Genomic DNA, 17,996 nt, shown 5'->3' on the forward strand with positions numbered 1-17,996 from the left:
TATATCACGTAAACCTTTACTACCATACATAACACTCAGCATATTAAAAAATCTTGATTAAAAACAGAACATAATTTATTGATCGTCTGAGTGGGCTACAATTAGTCATGGTGGACCACTGGACCACTGGTGGACCACTGGACCACTCGTGGACCACGGGACATATAAATCAAAGCACCGTTTTAATTCTCCACCGAATGGGATTGGAGTCCCATCAGAACAGATGCACTTATTTTCAAATTACTAGTTATACCAAAGATGTTTTTTTTTTTAGGAATACGACTTGAATTTATCAAGCAACATTTGACAGTAGTTGTTCCCTTCCATACCTGTAGGAAACATTTGATAAATCGCTGACTCCTTACCCCCACCACACAACCTTAAGAAACATTTGACAGGAGTTTTCCCCCTTTCTCCTAGCACCGACGGTAACATTTAATATTTTTCTAATAACTTTGCTGTGATGTACGTTTTTTTTTATCAGTGAATTTTTATTTTTGACCTCATTTTATTTATTTTGTCCTATTTGTCTTGCAGTGTGTTTTACAAGCTTTTAATTAACTCACCAAGTCAGTTTGTTTGTGGTGTTGTGGTAAATCTTGTAATCCAACTTTGACGGAGTTCTAATGCAGCAATTTCGTTTAAACTTTCTATATAAAATCTTCTTTGCTGACAAGCCAAGAATATCTAATTGTTATGTTATTGAATAGACAATTTAATTTAAAAACTACTATATTCAAAAATAATAATGGAAAGAACAATATAAAAATACTAGCAATCACGTGACTATGGGCCGTCAAGGGTGAACTGTTTGTCACGGTTGGCTGAGTTATTCCCTGATCGCCGACCATGAGCGAAGTAGGGTCAGATAAATGACCTTCAGATACCGCAAACCACTGGTCGGGTCTTAACGCAAATATTTTTACTTTCTCGTAAATACTAAGTACTAAGTACTAATAATATTGCGCACTATTATGAACATTTTGTTTTGGCGTTCGCTTGGTGCGCTATTCTTTTTTCTATGAGATTCTATTCTATTTTTAAAAGTTTAAGTAATTAAAAATCATGTCTATATTCCAAGTTATATAAGAATATTCGAGAAAGTTTAGGGGAGTTTATTCGTCTTAGCTGTAGTAGCAACAATTGTTTCGAATGACGAAGCAATGGAAACAAAAAACAAAGATAAAAAGCTTTATACTAACATTGAAAATAGGAAAATGATTATCGGGTATTTGGTTCCTTTAATAAAAGCTGGCGTAGCTCATGGGATCTTTTACATATTTTAGTTTTAGAGATATAATGTAAAAGTTTTAAATTAAATAAAGCAAATTCGTTTTATTTTCAAATTTTCAGTGCATTTAAAAAATGAAAATTATTAAGTTTTTTTAAATTATTTTTTTTTCTTAAATTAAACTAGGGTGCAGTTTGTGTACAATTTGAAGTTTTGACATTATATTATTCTGAAATATTGATCAGTGCTGTTAAAACGAGACCGAAGATAATTATTAGTCTGAGGAATTAAGTCCTATATATCATGTATATTCTCATAAGACATTTTTACCACATCTTTAATAGTTTACCAGACCGAAGATAATTATTAGTCTGAGGAATTAAGTCCTATATATCATGTATATTCTCATAAGACATTTTTACCACATCTTTAATAGTTTACCTGTTCAGCTGCAATTTACATACTTATACAGGTCTGTGTTCATCCATGTAATTAGAGCAAATCCTTGTTTTTGACTTTATTATCAGCATGTAAGATTTCTGCCCGATTTTCGTCGAGAATGTATTTATTTGAAAATAAAGATTTATCGTTGAATTGTACGCATATATCAAGACATCGAGGTTATTTTCTTTTTTTTTTTTACATAATCTGTATCAACTTTTCAGCAATTTCCGGTAACCGAAAGTGGAAATTATTCTACTTTTGGATTTTCAAAAGCCCATATTTTGAGTACTGTTTAAGGTAGATAAAAATTGGTAAAATATCTAATTTTCTGCCTTCTTTCAAATGAGTAATTTCCTTTTGACCGGAAGTAGTACTTTACGCTATTTCCGATTTTTCAAAAAGCGCAAGTGAATTTATAAGGTACTAGTGTTCCACACTATTATAAACATGTTGTTTGCCGTTCACTTTGTGCGCAATTCTTTTTCTAACTCGATAATATCAAAATTATACAAAAGTAGAATTTTACAAGACACGCCACACTAACACAGCTTACTTGCTTGAAAATACAAAACAATGTGCAGATTTTAAAAACTTTTTTTTAATCATAGAACAAAACAATCAGCACACATTTTCAATTCCTATGATAATTACTTGACAATTTACATGTACTTTAACATTTTATTTATTCACAAACTTTATTTTTTATTTCTGTAAAAAAAAAAATCAACAACTTCAAATAGTAGGCCCTATTTATTTTTTCCGGTGCTTTTTTTTAAAAACATGCGCCAATAAAAATTCTGCCAAAACCTCTGAGATTACAGATTAAAGTCTTCTATTGGTATCTGCAGGGTTTTCGTTTCATTATGTAAGCGTGAAAGGTATCTGGCCATGTAAGACTCCTGTGTAACAGAAAAAATGTTTGTTAATTGTAGATTCAATTATTATGAAGTTTTTTGCTAAAAATATATTTAGTATATTGTTTTAAACTAAACGAGGGTAGTAAAAAAAATTAAATTCCAAAACACTTAAAATTTATAACGGTTCTTAGCAACACTTGAATAATTATCCCTTAAGCGCACCGCGTTGCATATATGCAACACTCAAATATACAGAAAATTAAAGAACATAAAGCATGGAGTTCTAGATATTACCATCCGTCCACATGCCTAGCATAACTTCATGTTAATATGAGACAAACTATACACTATGTAGTTAATTTAAGACATGCATACTATAAAAAAAATCACGCATGCACTAAAGGGTTAGAATCAACTTTATGTTAAAAGTTAAGTGAAAATCAAGTTATTACGACAGTGGCGTTTTATTTGCTTTGAACACAACTCCATCGGGCAGATGTAAAGAAAATCCGGTGCAACTGAATTCGGCTTTTAGATGAGGCGGGGCCTAGTGAAAAAACAGACTTATTATAGCAGTAAGTACAAATAAATATCATATATATATATATATAACTCTCTTCTTGGAGACAATAGAAAACACCAAGCTGTAAGCGCGCTCCCTAACACCCCCACCCCTACATTGTCTGGTGAGCTGTGGTTAACGCTAAATGTTTACAATCGTAGAGCCGGGTTTAGTGACGTCTAATAGGGGCAGATAATTTAGTATGAAACGATTTTAAACTTAGGGGAGGTAACTAAGAGGAGTTTACTTTCACGGGGGGTGGGGGTGGGGTTGGGGAAAGGAAGGGGGGGGGGGGGTTCGTCCTTAACAGCTACTGACAGTGTTTTATAGCAAATATTTTCAGTGGCAGCGTTGGTACTGTCGAATCCACAAATTATGAATTACTGAAAAGTAGAAAATAAAACAACTAAATAGCGGCGTATGAAATGCCGCGGGTCGGCTCGTTATTATATCATTAAAGAGTATCATTGATGCAAATATATATATATATATATATATATATATATATATATATATATATATATATATATATATATATATATATATATATATATATATATATATATATATATATATTTATCTTTCCATTATTGCGGTTATTGGGAATAGAAACGGCGGTGTTGAGTGACAAAAATGTTAAAGTTAAGTGAGGTAAATAAAAAGATTCATAATCATTTTACCGGACTTTTTGTTATTGTGCACCCCGGCCATGAGCCTCTGAATATATCGTCAAAGTGATCTTTCCGAGAGAATATACGAGTGCACTCAGGTTCGTGATTAAGCGAACTTGCTACCAGTGTGTCTTTGAAATATCGCTCCAGTTGTGTACGGCTGGTTGGGCTTTTTTAAAAACATTTATAAATATATATATATACATACATACATACATACATACATACATACATACATACATACATACATACATACATACATACATACATACATACATACATACATACATACATACATACATACATACATACATACATACATACATACATACATACATACATACATACATACATACATACATACATACATACATACATACATACATACATACATACATACATACATACATACATACATACATACATACATACATACATACATACATACATACATACATACATACATACATACATACATACATACATACATACATACATACATACATACATACATACATACATACATACATACATACATACATACATACATACATACATACATACATACATACATACATACATACATACATACATACATACATACATACATACATACATACATACATACATACATACATACATACATACATACATACATACATACATACATACATACATACATACATACATACATACATACATACATACATACATACATACATACATACATACATACATACATACATACATACATACATACATACATACATACATACATACATACATACATACATACATACATACATACATACATACATACATACATACATACATACATACATACATACATACATACATACATACATACATACATACATACATACATACATACATACATACATACATACATACATACATACATACATACATACATACATACATACATACATACATACATACATACATACATACATACATACATACATACATACATACATACATACATACATACATACATACATACATACATACATACATACATACATACATACATACATACATACATACATACATACATACATACATACATACATACATACATACATACATACATACATACATACATACATACATACATACATACATACATACATACATACATACATACATACATACATACATACATACATACATACATACATACATACATACATACATACATACATACATACATACATACATACATACATACATACATACATACATACATACATACATACATACATACATACATACATACATACATACATACATACATACATACATACATACATACATACATACATACATACATACATACATACATACATACATACATACATACATACATACATACATACATACATACATACATACATACATACATACATACATACATACATACATACATACATACATACATACATACATACATACATACATACATACATACATACATACATACATACATACATACATACATACATACATACATACATACATACATACATACATACATACATACATACATACATACATACATACATACATACATACATACATACATACATACATACATACATACATACATACATACATACATACATACATACATACATACATACATACATACATACATACATACATACATACATACATACATACATACATACATACATACATACATACATACATACATACATACATACATACATACATACATACATACATACATACATACATACATACATACATACATACATACATACATACATACATACATACATACATACATACATACATACATACATACATACATACATACATACATACATACATACATACATACATACATACATACATACATACATACATACATACATACATACACACATACATACATACACACATACACACATACACACATACATACACACATACATACATACACACATACACACATACACACATACACACATACACACATACACACATACACACATACACACATACACACATACACACATACACACATACACACATACACACATACACACATACACACATACACACATACACACATACACACATACACACATACACACACATACACACATACACACATACACACACATACACACATACACACGTACACACATACACACATACACACATACATACATACATGCACTTATACACATGTACACACGTACACACATACATACATACATACACACATACACACGTACACACGTACACACGTACACACGTACACACGTACACACGTACACACGTACACACGTACACGTACACACGTACACACGTACACACGTACTCACGTACGCGCGTAAACATGTACACACGTACATACATACATACGCACATACGGACTTACGCACATAAGCACATACGCATATACGCAGATACGTACATACGTACATACTCACATACACACATACGTACATACGCACATACGTACATACGCACATACGTATATACGTACATACGCACATACGTACACACGCACATACGCAGATACGTACATACGTAAATACTTTTATGGGAGATCACTCCCGGTTTATTTTTTATTTAATTCCTGTTCACCGGCTATTATGAGACTTACAAATTTGTAGCTGTAATGTTGTACACATTCGCGTAGATTCTTCCTAACCATGAACTGAGGCCAATTAACGTTTTTCGAACTCGAGTCCCATGTAGATATTCATCAAAAAACAGCACGATACTCTAATTTATCACAAGCATTTACAAATGTAAGTATGTATATGTAAGGATATATATATATATATATATATATATATATATATATATATATATATATATATATATATATATATATATATATATATATATATATAAATATGTGTGTGTGTGTGTGTATATTTTATTATTTATTTTTGTGTGTGTGTATATATATATATATATACATATATATTTATATTTATATATATATATATATATATATATATATATATATATATATATATATATATATATATATATATATATATATATATATATATATATATATATATATATACATTCATGAAAATAAATTTGTGAGTGGTACATCTCACAATTTCTAGCATTTAGCTTGTGACAGTCTGACGTTTGATAGACTGTCGTTGACTCCACAATGTAAGGTTACAGTTGTGGTGCTAGAGTCACGTGATCGGCTACTAATAACGTCCCTAAAATTTTCAAAATTTGCCCCAGGCAGCGCTATTACCGATACACGCTCGTAATGATCCGTGGCCATTATATCAGGATGGAGACATTTAAGTGTAGAGTCACCAAGGATCAAATGGTGTTTCGTTGTTTGGTTGGTGTAGGGGGCGGCGGCATGTTGTGTGCTATCTCTATTAGTGCCGTAGTGAGTAGAGCGTTTGACAACTGGTGCTAGGACAGCCTTGACCGTTGGGGCGCTGTATTGTGTAGAATCACTTTTAGTGCGTGGTCGTTGCAGGGTGCTGGGAGTCGAATGTTCCGATGGTTTGGATAAACGCACTCTGTCTTCACGTTGTGTTATTTTGACAGGGATTGGGAACGGAGCTTCTTGCAGTATGCTTCATTTATTAGTGGTTGATTATCCTCATATGTTGAGGTGGATATTGTGCTGCAAGAGGGTTTCTTGGTTGTGAGGTGTTTCTTTAGTGACTCAGAATTATTTTCTTGATCAATCAAACGCTTCTTAAGGTTGACGTGTATATCTTTGTAGCTATGCACTTCATTAGATAGTCTCTTGACTTCGTCCCTTAAGAAAGCGTTTTCGACTCGGAGTTGTTCTAGTTGGCTGTTAAACTGCAATTTCTCCGCTTTAAAAGATTTTTTAACACAGGTGATCTCATTCAGAATAAACGATCTGAAGTTATTTTCCAGTTGTGTGGTTTGATGAAATGATATTTTTGGACTATGCAAATCAGTTGGTTGAGATAGGTTTTAAGAAAATGTATAGTTTTTTATAGGTGTTACACAATCTAACGAATTGGTATTGATCGTAACCTCTGCACATTGATTGACACTGTTGGAAGCGGGCATAATCATGGGCGGTGAAATGGGTAGCTCCAATACATGGGTGGGGACAGTGAAGGTGGTGGTGACAGTGACAGTGGCGGCGACATGGGTAGAGGCATGTCAATAGCTTTGTCTGTTATAATGAGGATATTTAAAATACTGCAAAATTCCGTATCCACCCAAACAGACAAAACGTTAGATTTTCCATGTACCATAATCTTGTTATTCGTGTGTTATAGATGGATAGACAGCCCTGGTAATTTATAACATTGGCGCCATCTTCATCTCTTCTTTCCTCAACAACATCAGCATATTTTGTTTTGATCATTTTTTTTATAGCTAATTGAGTTTTTAAAAGCAATAATAACGCATTGCCCTCCATCTTTCTTTTGAATATGAATATCATCTGCTGCATAAATGTTAACAATCTTTTTTGATATAGCTTTTTCTTTATTTGAACAATACTTCTTAGCCCTGCTGCTCCTGGTGACAACACCAGTCCCTAACATTTTCACCTACCAGTAAAATTAAAATATCATGCTGACATCAGTAGAAATAGATTAAATTGAAAACGAATCATCAGTAGATCTACAACAACTAAGAACATAGATATCCGGTTTACATTTTAACAATGGATGAGACAATAAAATCAAAACATAAGATATCACAATAAGAACCGGCTAGTAAATTGGTACTAAACAACATACTCTACCCCAGGGGTCGGCAACCTTTTGAAGCAGAAGAGCCAAAAGTTACAATTTTCAAAATTTCTCTGTTTTTAAAGAGCCACTAACATTTGTTTTATTTCAAATATTTTATTTTTTTATTAAGAGCCGCATCTTGATATCAAAAGAGCCGCATGCGGCTCGCGAGCCGCAGGTTGCCGACCCCTGCTCTACCCTATTGGATGAGTATTACTTCCCTTAGATTATTTTAGATTTAAAAGTGAATAAAAACACTAAAAACTATGAAAGAAAGTTGACTAAAATTCCTGAAGTTAACAAGCCGACGCCATTTTTTAATAGATCTCCATTAATTCTCCATAGAGAAAAATCACACCTCCCGAGGCGCCGCCATTGCGAAATTAAAAAAGTTTTTTTTTTAACAGAAACCTCACCTGGAGTGTTATAATCAACTCCCCAAAGTTTGATGGCGATCGGACGAACTGGGTGAAACCGCATTCGACTTTTATTTTTATATACCGTATACAGAGAAAAAACAAATCGCGCCCTGTTGGGGCGCCACCCCTGCGAATTCGATTTTTTTTTCACAGAAACCTCCCAAGGAATATTCTCAACAACATCCCAAAGTTTCACGGCGATGTGATGAGAGGTGTAGTAATACATTAATGCATAAAAGACAAACAAACATACATTTCTTTTAATATATATAGATTGCTTTATATATATATATATATATATATATATATATATATATATATATATATATATATGTATATATATATATATATATATATATATATGTATGTATATATATATATAAGCACGCATAATGTATATATATATATATATATATATATATATATATATATATATATATATATATATATATATATAGATATATATATATATATATATATATATATATATATATATATATATATATATATATATATATAATTCTAAATACTTTAAATACTTTGCCCGGTTATAATGATTTGAATTTATAATTTGCTGAAAATGAAAATTGATTTTATAATATAATTATGCTTACGCATACACATACATAGACACATACATTTACACATGGAATACACACATACACCCAATTACACTTCAACTAATCAATCAAACATCCTTTGTGTTGTTGAGGGACTAAAGCTGTCTTTCTAAAAAAAAAAATAATTGGCCAACTTTCTTCATCCTCTGCTGCTTAGTGTATACCTGCTACAGGCAGCCCAGTCCAATCTATCATGTCATCCATCCATGGACGTTTTGGCTTATACTTTAGCCAGCGCAGCTGGGTGCGTATAATCATATGCCTCTCGCATACTCATTTTCATTCGCTAAAGGGCATGCTTGCATGTGTATTTTATTATTTATGCTTTCAAATTTTGAACATAATTTTAGAAACAAGCAAGAAATGCCTCACTCACTGACCGTGTTCAGAGTGTTAACTCGCCCGAGCTTCACAGGACTAAGTATACCGGTGAAGTGTATGTGCGTGTTTGAATAGTTTCCGACAAGTATTTCGATAAAGTTGGAAAAAGCTTGTCCGTCATGGCTGTTACATTGGCTTAATGAAGCTTCTAGAACTAAAGTGGATAGAAAATTGTTTAGTAAGTCTTTATAATATTAGATTTATTACAATTAATTATGAAAAATAATTACAGTATTAAAATCCTATTATTTGAAAAAAAAAATATGTAGAAAAACATGTAATATTGCATTTATACATGAAAAAAGCAAACAAATCAGATTTTTAAAGAGGAAATACGTTTTCTAAGCATCTATTCTTAGACTAGCAGAACAAAAGGGAAAAAAAGTGAGCTCCCATGAATGTGTCAATAAATTCGAATTTAATTGCAATGGTTCGGTCGCACTTTTCTTAAAAAGTGTACGTTAATTGTGACAAAAACAAGTTATTTTACAATTTCGAGATGGTTCAAAAGTTGACACACCTAACTCATTTTGAAACATGATATGTGTGTCAAGACTTAAAATGAAATTTAATATTAAATTACTTTAAGAAAAACGGGATTAAACTCCCCTAAAAATCCTGATAAATTGCTATAAAAAGAGGGGGTGATGGCCCTTCAATTTCACTCGGTTAAAGAAATATAGAAGTTTGTGAGAAAATTGCAGCTTGCTTTTTTAAGGAGACACGCAGAGGCGAAATAAATTAAGAATAAATTTAAGTTTTATCTGAATATTCCATAACGTTATCAAACTCTAAAAGTTTTTGAGAAACCAGAAATAAAGAACCACTACTTTTACCGAAAGCGCTCAAAAGTACGTCAATCCGAAACGGAACTTTACTTCCGGTTAACGGAAATTTCTCAAAAGTTGATAGAAAACAATTGTATATAACACATATATGACAATTTTACAACCAGAGTGAAACGGTACTCAAGTTGTCGAGTTTAATTAAGTACATTAGATTGATCAAAATCTCGATATTTTTTGTTTTTACAATCACACCACTTCCCCAAAACTCTATACGCAAGAAAGTAAACAGCAGTAGAAAATACTTACATTCCGTTCCAAAACCAAGGACTAGTGTTAGACAAATCAGTGCGGTCTTCATGATCACTTTTCAATAGATCAGAAACAATTGATAAAAGAAGATACACTTTTATTAAAGAAACTTTTAATAAAGAAACTTTTATTAAAGAAACTTTTATTAAAGAAACTTTTATTAAAGAAACTTTTATTAAAGAAACTTTTATTAAAGAAACTTTTATCAAAGAAACGTTTATTAAAGAAACTTTTATTAAAGAAACTTTTATTAAAGAAACTTTTATTAAAGAAACTTTTATTAAAGAAACTTTCATTAAAGAAACTTTTATTAAAGAAACTTTTATTAAAGAAACTTTTATTAAAGAAACTTTTATTAAAGAAACTTTTATTAAAGAAACTTTTATTAGAGAAGCTTTTATTAAAGAAACTTTTATTAAAGAAACTTTTATCAAAGAAACGTTTATTAAAGAAACTTTTATTAAAGAAACTTTTATTAAAGAAACTTTTATTAAAGAAACTTTTATTAAAGAAACTTTTATTAAAGAAACTTTTATTAAAGAAACTTTCATTAAAGAAACTTTTATTAAAGAAACTTTTATTAAAGAAACTTTTATTAAAGAAACTTTTATTAAAGAAACTTTTATTAAAGAAACTTTTATTAGAGAAGCTTTTATTAAAGAAACTTTTATTAAAGAAACTTTTATTAGAGAAACTTTTATTAAAGAAACTTTTATTAAAGAAACTTTTATTAAAGAAAATTTTATTAAAAAAACTTTTATTAAAGAAACTTTTATCAAAGAACCTTTTATTAAAGAAACTTTTATTAAAGGAACTTTTATTTAAGAACTTTTATTAAAGAAAATTTTATTAAAGAATGGAAACTTTTAGTAAAGAAACTTTTATGAAACAAGAAAGATAAAAACTACAAAATGCATAAAAAATAAATAAGATATTTAAGTGTAGTGTACAATACCGTCATTTACTAAACTCTGGCTTATCTGCGTTTTAATGTATTAAATGTTTGGTTCTGTATTAAGTGTTGTTTTAATGTGTACTGTATTTTACTGCACAGTAATGCAGATAAGTTAAATTGAACTATAATTTTCTGGATGAAAGGGGTAGGCTCTGGATTTTTTTTTATTATGAATAATTTTCTTTGCAATTTAAAACAAGTACATCAACATAACATTCTTTACATAATATTATATATAATCTTGAGCAGCTTACTTAATAAATAATGGTCACAAACATTACCATGCTCATCTAAATCCTCAGTTTAAGTGCCTAACATCACGGTTAAAATCATAATGTCTGTTGCAAAATCTCAACAGTTTCTTTTAAAAATTCGTAATTTTATCTTCTTATAAACGTATTTAAAATGTGCAAGCTAACTAATGACAATATGCTTTGACAGTAATTAAAAAAAAAACACCCACTTTAATAAATAAATAAATGAATAAGTAAATAAATATAAATCTCTCTCTCTCTCTCTCTCTCTCTATATATATATATATATATATATATATATATATATATATATGTATTATATATACATATATATATATATATATATATATATATATATATATATATATATATATATATATATATATATAAATTATATATATATAATTTTTTTTTTTTTTTATTTATTTATTTTTTATTTATTTTTTTCTTTTTTTTAATATATATTTATATTAAATATATATATATATATATATATATATATATATATATATATATATATATATATATATATATATATATATATTTTTTTTTTTTGCCTCAGACATGTAATTTACAGCGTCAGTTGTGTGTGTTCGCTTTAGTATTACAGTTTTCATCACCGGCTTGTGAGGACTGACACAGATTTACAATAGTAATATTTCTTTCTTACTTGTAGCCTACTTTCATTCATTTAAGATGGTTTACTTATACATAGATCTAATACAAAACGTCTAAATATAAAGAAAAAATTAAAATTAAAAACCAACCTGAAACTGAAAATGCAAATGTGTAATTAAATGATGATTCAAGGGATTTTTTTTCCATCAGCGTGGTGGGCTGAGGGGACGAGAAGGGGGGGGAGAGGGTTGAATTTTTTTTTTTTTTTTTTTTTTTTTTAAATAGAGCTGAAATGAATTTGGGATTACAGAGAATTAAAATGATACAAATTTTAAGCAATCGGAAAAGTTATGTTATTACAACGAGACACGTAAAAGCAAACACTCTTCCCTTTCAAACATCTATATCTATACAGTCCTCAATTAGTTTTTTTTTTTTTTTTTTTTTTTCTTTTTTTTTTTTATTATTATTAATTCAATTGTTTTAAACCTTTAAATCAGTAATAATAATTTATTTGATAGATTTTACACAGCATCAAAGACATGAACATCAATTGCATATATAATAATCAAATGGAGAAAATTAAATGGCATAAGAACTAGACTAAAATAAGGTGTGCAAACTAGGTTTCTCTTGACTGCTTAGTTTACTGTGCGCTGTCCTTAGCTGAGGAGTCAAAAGTTCACATCGTAGACAGAAATAGAAACCACCGTGGGAGAAGTGTCTCTGTAATACACATTACTGATCTATCATTCCAAAACTTTCCATGACATACAATTGACCCTTGGCAAAGAGGGCACGCTACCTTGAAAAATCCGCCAGTCCGGTTGAGTGGAGGGAAGTGTGTGTGTGGGGGGGGGGGGGGGGGGGGGAGGGTGAGGTGTGTATCTCTTTCTACCATTCAGATTGTGCACTTTTAAAAACCTGGGAAACAGAAGACTGTTCTAATGTTAAATTACTTGGGGGCTGATCGAGTGATGTTTTGCTTGAGACTGTCGATATTAATTATGCATCTAGTTTATTTGCTTCTTCTGTAGTTCCAATTTTCGTTTCCTGTAAAAGTAGGATGTCAATATTGTGTTTATTTATTATGTTGTTTATATAATGTGTTTTGTCCCTAGCCCCCCTGATGTTCAATGTTGCCAGAGTTAGCATGAATTATTTGAGGTTTTCTTTCGAACATCTGTTTCTGGAGGGCTGGATGGTGGTGGTCTTTTAATTCCAAACCTTCCAGCCGTTGGTTTGCTATCCCGTTGGGCCCTGGTCACGAACCTTTGAGGTGGCTTTACTATAGGTAATTGATTTTTACTTGAACTGATTGCTTGACTATATGACAGTTGACCTGATACCTTTGTTGCTGACATACTTTGTGAGCTTTTAATTTCCTTTAGCGGTTTCGTTATGTTTTCTGAACTAGAGTTATCTTGAAGAATATTAGTTATTGTTTCGTCGACAGCCTCCAAATTTTCGTGATTCCCATCTTTTTGAGACCCGGTTACTATGGAATTCCTGGTTGCTATTGTCTCCATGGCTTCGGCCTCTATGGTGGTTTCTGTTACGCTTTCGTTAACTTGCTGCCGTGCTACAGTAGTATGATGTGCTTCAGTTTGGCCATCTACTTCAAAGGCATCTTGTACCTCTCTGTGCCTTGCTTCTCTAAGCATTTCATTTTGTCTTTCTCCGTCAACATCATAACTGTCCCAATGCTTTAAGAAATTTCTATTGTTACTTAGATGCTCCCTAACTTCTTCTTTATCATTTGCATCCCAAGGCTCAATTGCCCTGTACTGTCCATCTACTAGCTGGACGCCGTCAAGAGCGCGAGTCCTCAAATGCTCACACATTTTAGGCAGGTGCCTGTCTGTGTTGCAGTGGCAACATTGCATCCTCCTCCCATTGAGGATTATAAGGACTCTGCTCTCCTTGTTGGCCTCATTTGTAAGTATAATATAGTGTGGGACACTCTCCACATCTTCTGCTCTCCTTGTTGGCCTCATTTGTAAGTATAATATAGTGTGGGACACTCTCCACATCTTCTTTCTCCAGAGAGATGGTGAATTGGACCACATTTGATTGGTCTATTCTCTTAAATGTTGGTTTTGAGTCCTGACTGCTTATAGATTTCAGAATCGTCATTATATCATCGTCACTTGTCTTGGAAGGCAGCCATTTCAGCATGCCCCTTTGCCCAGATTTATCGGCGTGGGTTATTGATATTCTCTGCACTCTGTATCTGGATGTTACTCCAGGTGGCAAATCTCTGTGAAATTCTTTTAGGTGCATTTTCTCATATAGTTCCTTTGATCTAATGGTGACATACCATTTACGCAGTGTCCCATAGTTATACAGACCTTCAAATTCAGCTGGTGATAGGCTACATAACATACATAGCATTCTTTTTAGTTCGTCAGCTGTGAGAGTAGCTAAAGAAAAACCCTCTTCTATGAAAATCTCTAGAGTTTTTGGCGCATGTCCTGCCATGCCGAACTTAGGCAGGAATAGCCGTTTGATGTATTTTTCCGACATAGTTGTGCGTGAGGCCCACCCGGGGCCAGGCAACACACACACGAAATAAAAAAGAAAAAAGTACTTACAATGTATAAAATGTGAAGAAAAAAAAATAACACACACACAATGTTCCAAATGGAAATACACACGAGTTTAAATAAGTAGAGATGAAATTAATCCAAAGTCACTGATTATATAATCTTTAGAAAATAGGTAAATTCTTCAACATCCAAGTTCGTGATAGATTTATATTTTCATAGCCTACCGGAAATTGTGAATACCCTTCAATGAAAGTTTGTGATTAAGCTCAAATGAAAAGAGGACATGACCAGGCATATTAAGGAACCATATATATATATATATATATATTTTAAGTTTCCTGAAGAACAAGATGGGTTTTTAAGTTAAAATGTAAATTAGAACATTGCTATATATATATATTTAAAGTTAAATTCTGTATGTGCAGGAGGACGGATTTCGGGTGGACAGCGGATTCCAAAGATATATATTAAAAAATTAAAGATTTCATTGTCATAGTGTTATACATCTAAAGTGCTTATCGTCTAAATTAATGATTTAAACATTAATATTGAAGGTGTTGCAAAACAATTTTCATTTTTCAAACTTAAAATGATAATTGTCGGCACGTCCATCAAACACAATTTAAAAAATGTATCACCTTTCACAAAATTTTTAATTCTATCTGAAAATTATTTCTATTTAGTTCTTTAGCACTCATTACGTCCCTTGATAAATTAGGGAAACACAATTACTTCCCTTTACAAAAAAATTACATCGAGAAGGAAAATGTATTTTTATTACTTTGTTTTGGTGTTGGGAAAAAATTACATTATTAATTGTTATATATTATGCAATGATGTAGGTATTTTAAATACTGTCTTTTATTTATTTTATACACTGAACGTACGGTTTACTAATTATTTTAAAAAAATCAAGAACAGTTAAGAAGCCAGCTCCTAAATGTTCTCTATGTTTAACTAGCCATCTGTACCGTTTCACGTGAATTATAGGCCTATATATTTTAAAATGTTGTACATGTTTGAGAAAAATAATGAATGAAATATTTCATTTCTTTATTTTATTCTAAACTCGGAAGATGACGTCATTAGTTTCGTGCTCTTTCCTTTGTGAAAATATTAAGCGACGTCATTGTTAAATGCGTTCTTGTCCCAAGTTTCCGGTTGCATAATTAAAATTGTTTTTTTACATTCGAATACGCCTTTATTTTTTATTTTTCTTCTTTAAATAAAATGTTGGTTATACATTTAAAATATCTACCAAATTTTTTTCAACAAAATTCCGTATCAAGTTCTCCATATATCGCTAAAGATTATGATGTGATATCCTGCGAAAATATTTTTCGGACAGAGAGAGAGAAGTGCGCACTTTGGCTTTTATATATTAGGATTCTTTCCGTTTGTGGATAAGCTTGGGTTATTACATGGTTCGATTTGGCGCCCTGGACTATCCTGTGAGCGCTATGGTGCATAATTTTGTTTTAAACAGTACGATAGACTATTGATATGAAAGGTTATTCTAGCCTTTAACTGAATCGAATCCGGGCGTCTTCCTGCGTCACGACAGGGAGCTATTTGGCACCCCGGGCCTTCCCGTGTTAGCTATGGCGCCTACGTTCGTTTAAGTGAATGCAAAAGACTATAAATATGTTAGGGTACTATAGTCATTTATTCAGTTGAATCAGGCGGTTTTTGCGGCGCCACATTATGGTGCAGTTTGGCGCCCCGGGCTAGACTGTCAACATTTTGCGTTTATGTTTGCGTTTGTGTTTTCTTTTGTGTTTGTGTTGGGTTTGCGTTTGTGGTTGGGTTTGTATTTGTGTTTTCGTTTGTGGTTTGTATTTGTATTTTTATTTGTATTGCTTTTATATTAAGTTTTTTGTGTTTTGGTTTTGGTTGGTTGTGGTTAGGGTGGGCAAGACCGAGTATATGCTCATAACTAAACACACAAGTCATGGTCCAGTGCTGGGCCTGGCCGGGACGGCTAGTGTATTTATAATATATATATATATATATATATATATATATATTATATATATATATATATATATATATATACATGTACATATTTTAGGTAGATAAATAAAAACAAACTCACAGTGTTGAATCAGTAAAGTTTTCAGATAAACTCTGCTTAACGTTGGTGAATGTTCTGCTATGAATCAACACATTGTCTACCCAACCATCGAGGAGCTGCCCTTAACGACTGCGTACCACGCCCACAAGATGAGCAGCGAAGATAGACTGTGCAGCTATCCAATGGCATGGAATCATTTACAAAATTAGATTCAGAATACAGCTTGCCTTAGGCCGCGGATTGCGATTGTAGCTTCATCGTTCGACATTTACAGTGTCGCTACATATCACGTATTCTTTCCGTTAGCACCCAGTGCCCGCCCATCCCTAGGGCCCCACCCACTTACATGAACGTATTCAATTCACTCTCGTTCACCTCCCGTCTTCATCCTCTCTCTGTTCCAAGGTGGGAATGCATGCACGCGTCATCTTGATGAAAATTAAGAAATTTGCAATGATTATGTAAATCAGTTACCCTTTTCATAGTTGAGAA

At 31.6% G+C, this 17,996-nt stretch overlaps 1 protein-coding gene across 1 annotated transcript; it reads right to left on the reverse strand.

Moving 5' to 3' along the window:
- Positions 1-2,257: 2,257 nt before the first annotated feature.
- Positions 2,258-17,653, reverse strand: LOC131935197 (uncharacterized). The gene is made up of 7 exons (XM_059291571.1): positions 17,526-17,653; positions 11,052-11,108; positions 9,957-10,111; positions 6,428-6,549; positions 3,775-3,934; positions 2,985-3,079; positions 2,258-2,574 (listed from the first exon to the last, which is right to left on the reverse strand). Exons 2-7 carry the CDS (start codon positions 11,101-11,103, stop codon positions 2,508-2,510), a joined length of 651 nt encoding a protein of 216 aa, XP_059147554.1. The 5' UTR covers positions 11,104-11,108; positions 17,526-17,653; the 3' UTR covers positions 2,258-2,507.
- Between the last annotated feature and the right edge of the window lie 343 nt (positions 17,654-17,996).

Source organism: Physella acuta, unplaced genomic scaffold (assembly GCF_028476545.2).
Source record: "Physella acuta isolate Inbredline_101_S28 unplaced genomic scaffold, ASM2847654v3 ptg000135l, whole genome shotgun sequence".
NCBI lineage: Eukaryota > Metazoa > Mollusca > Gastropoda > Physidae > Physella > Physella acuta.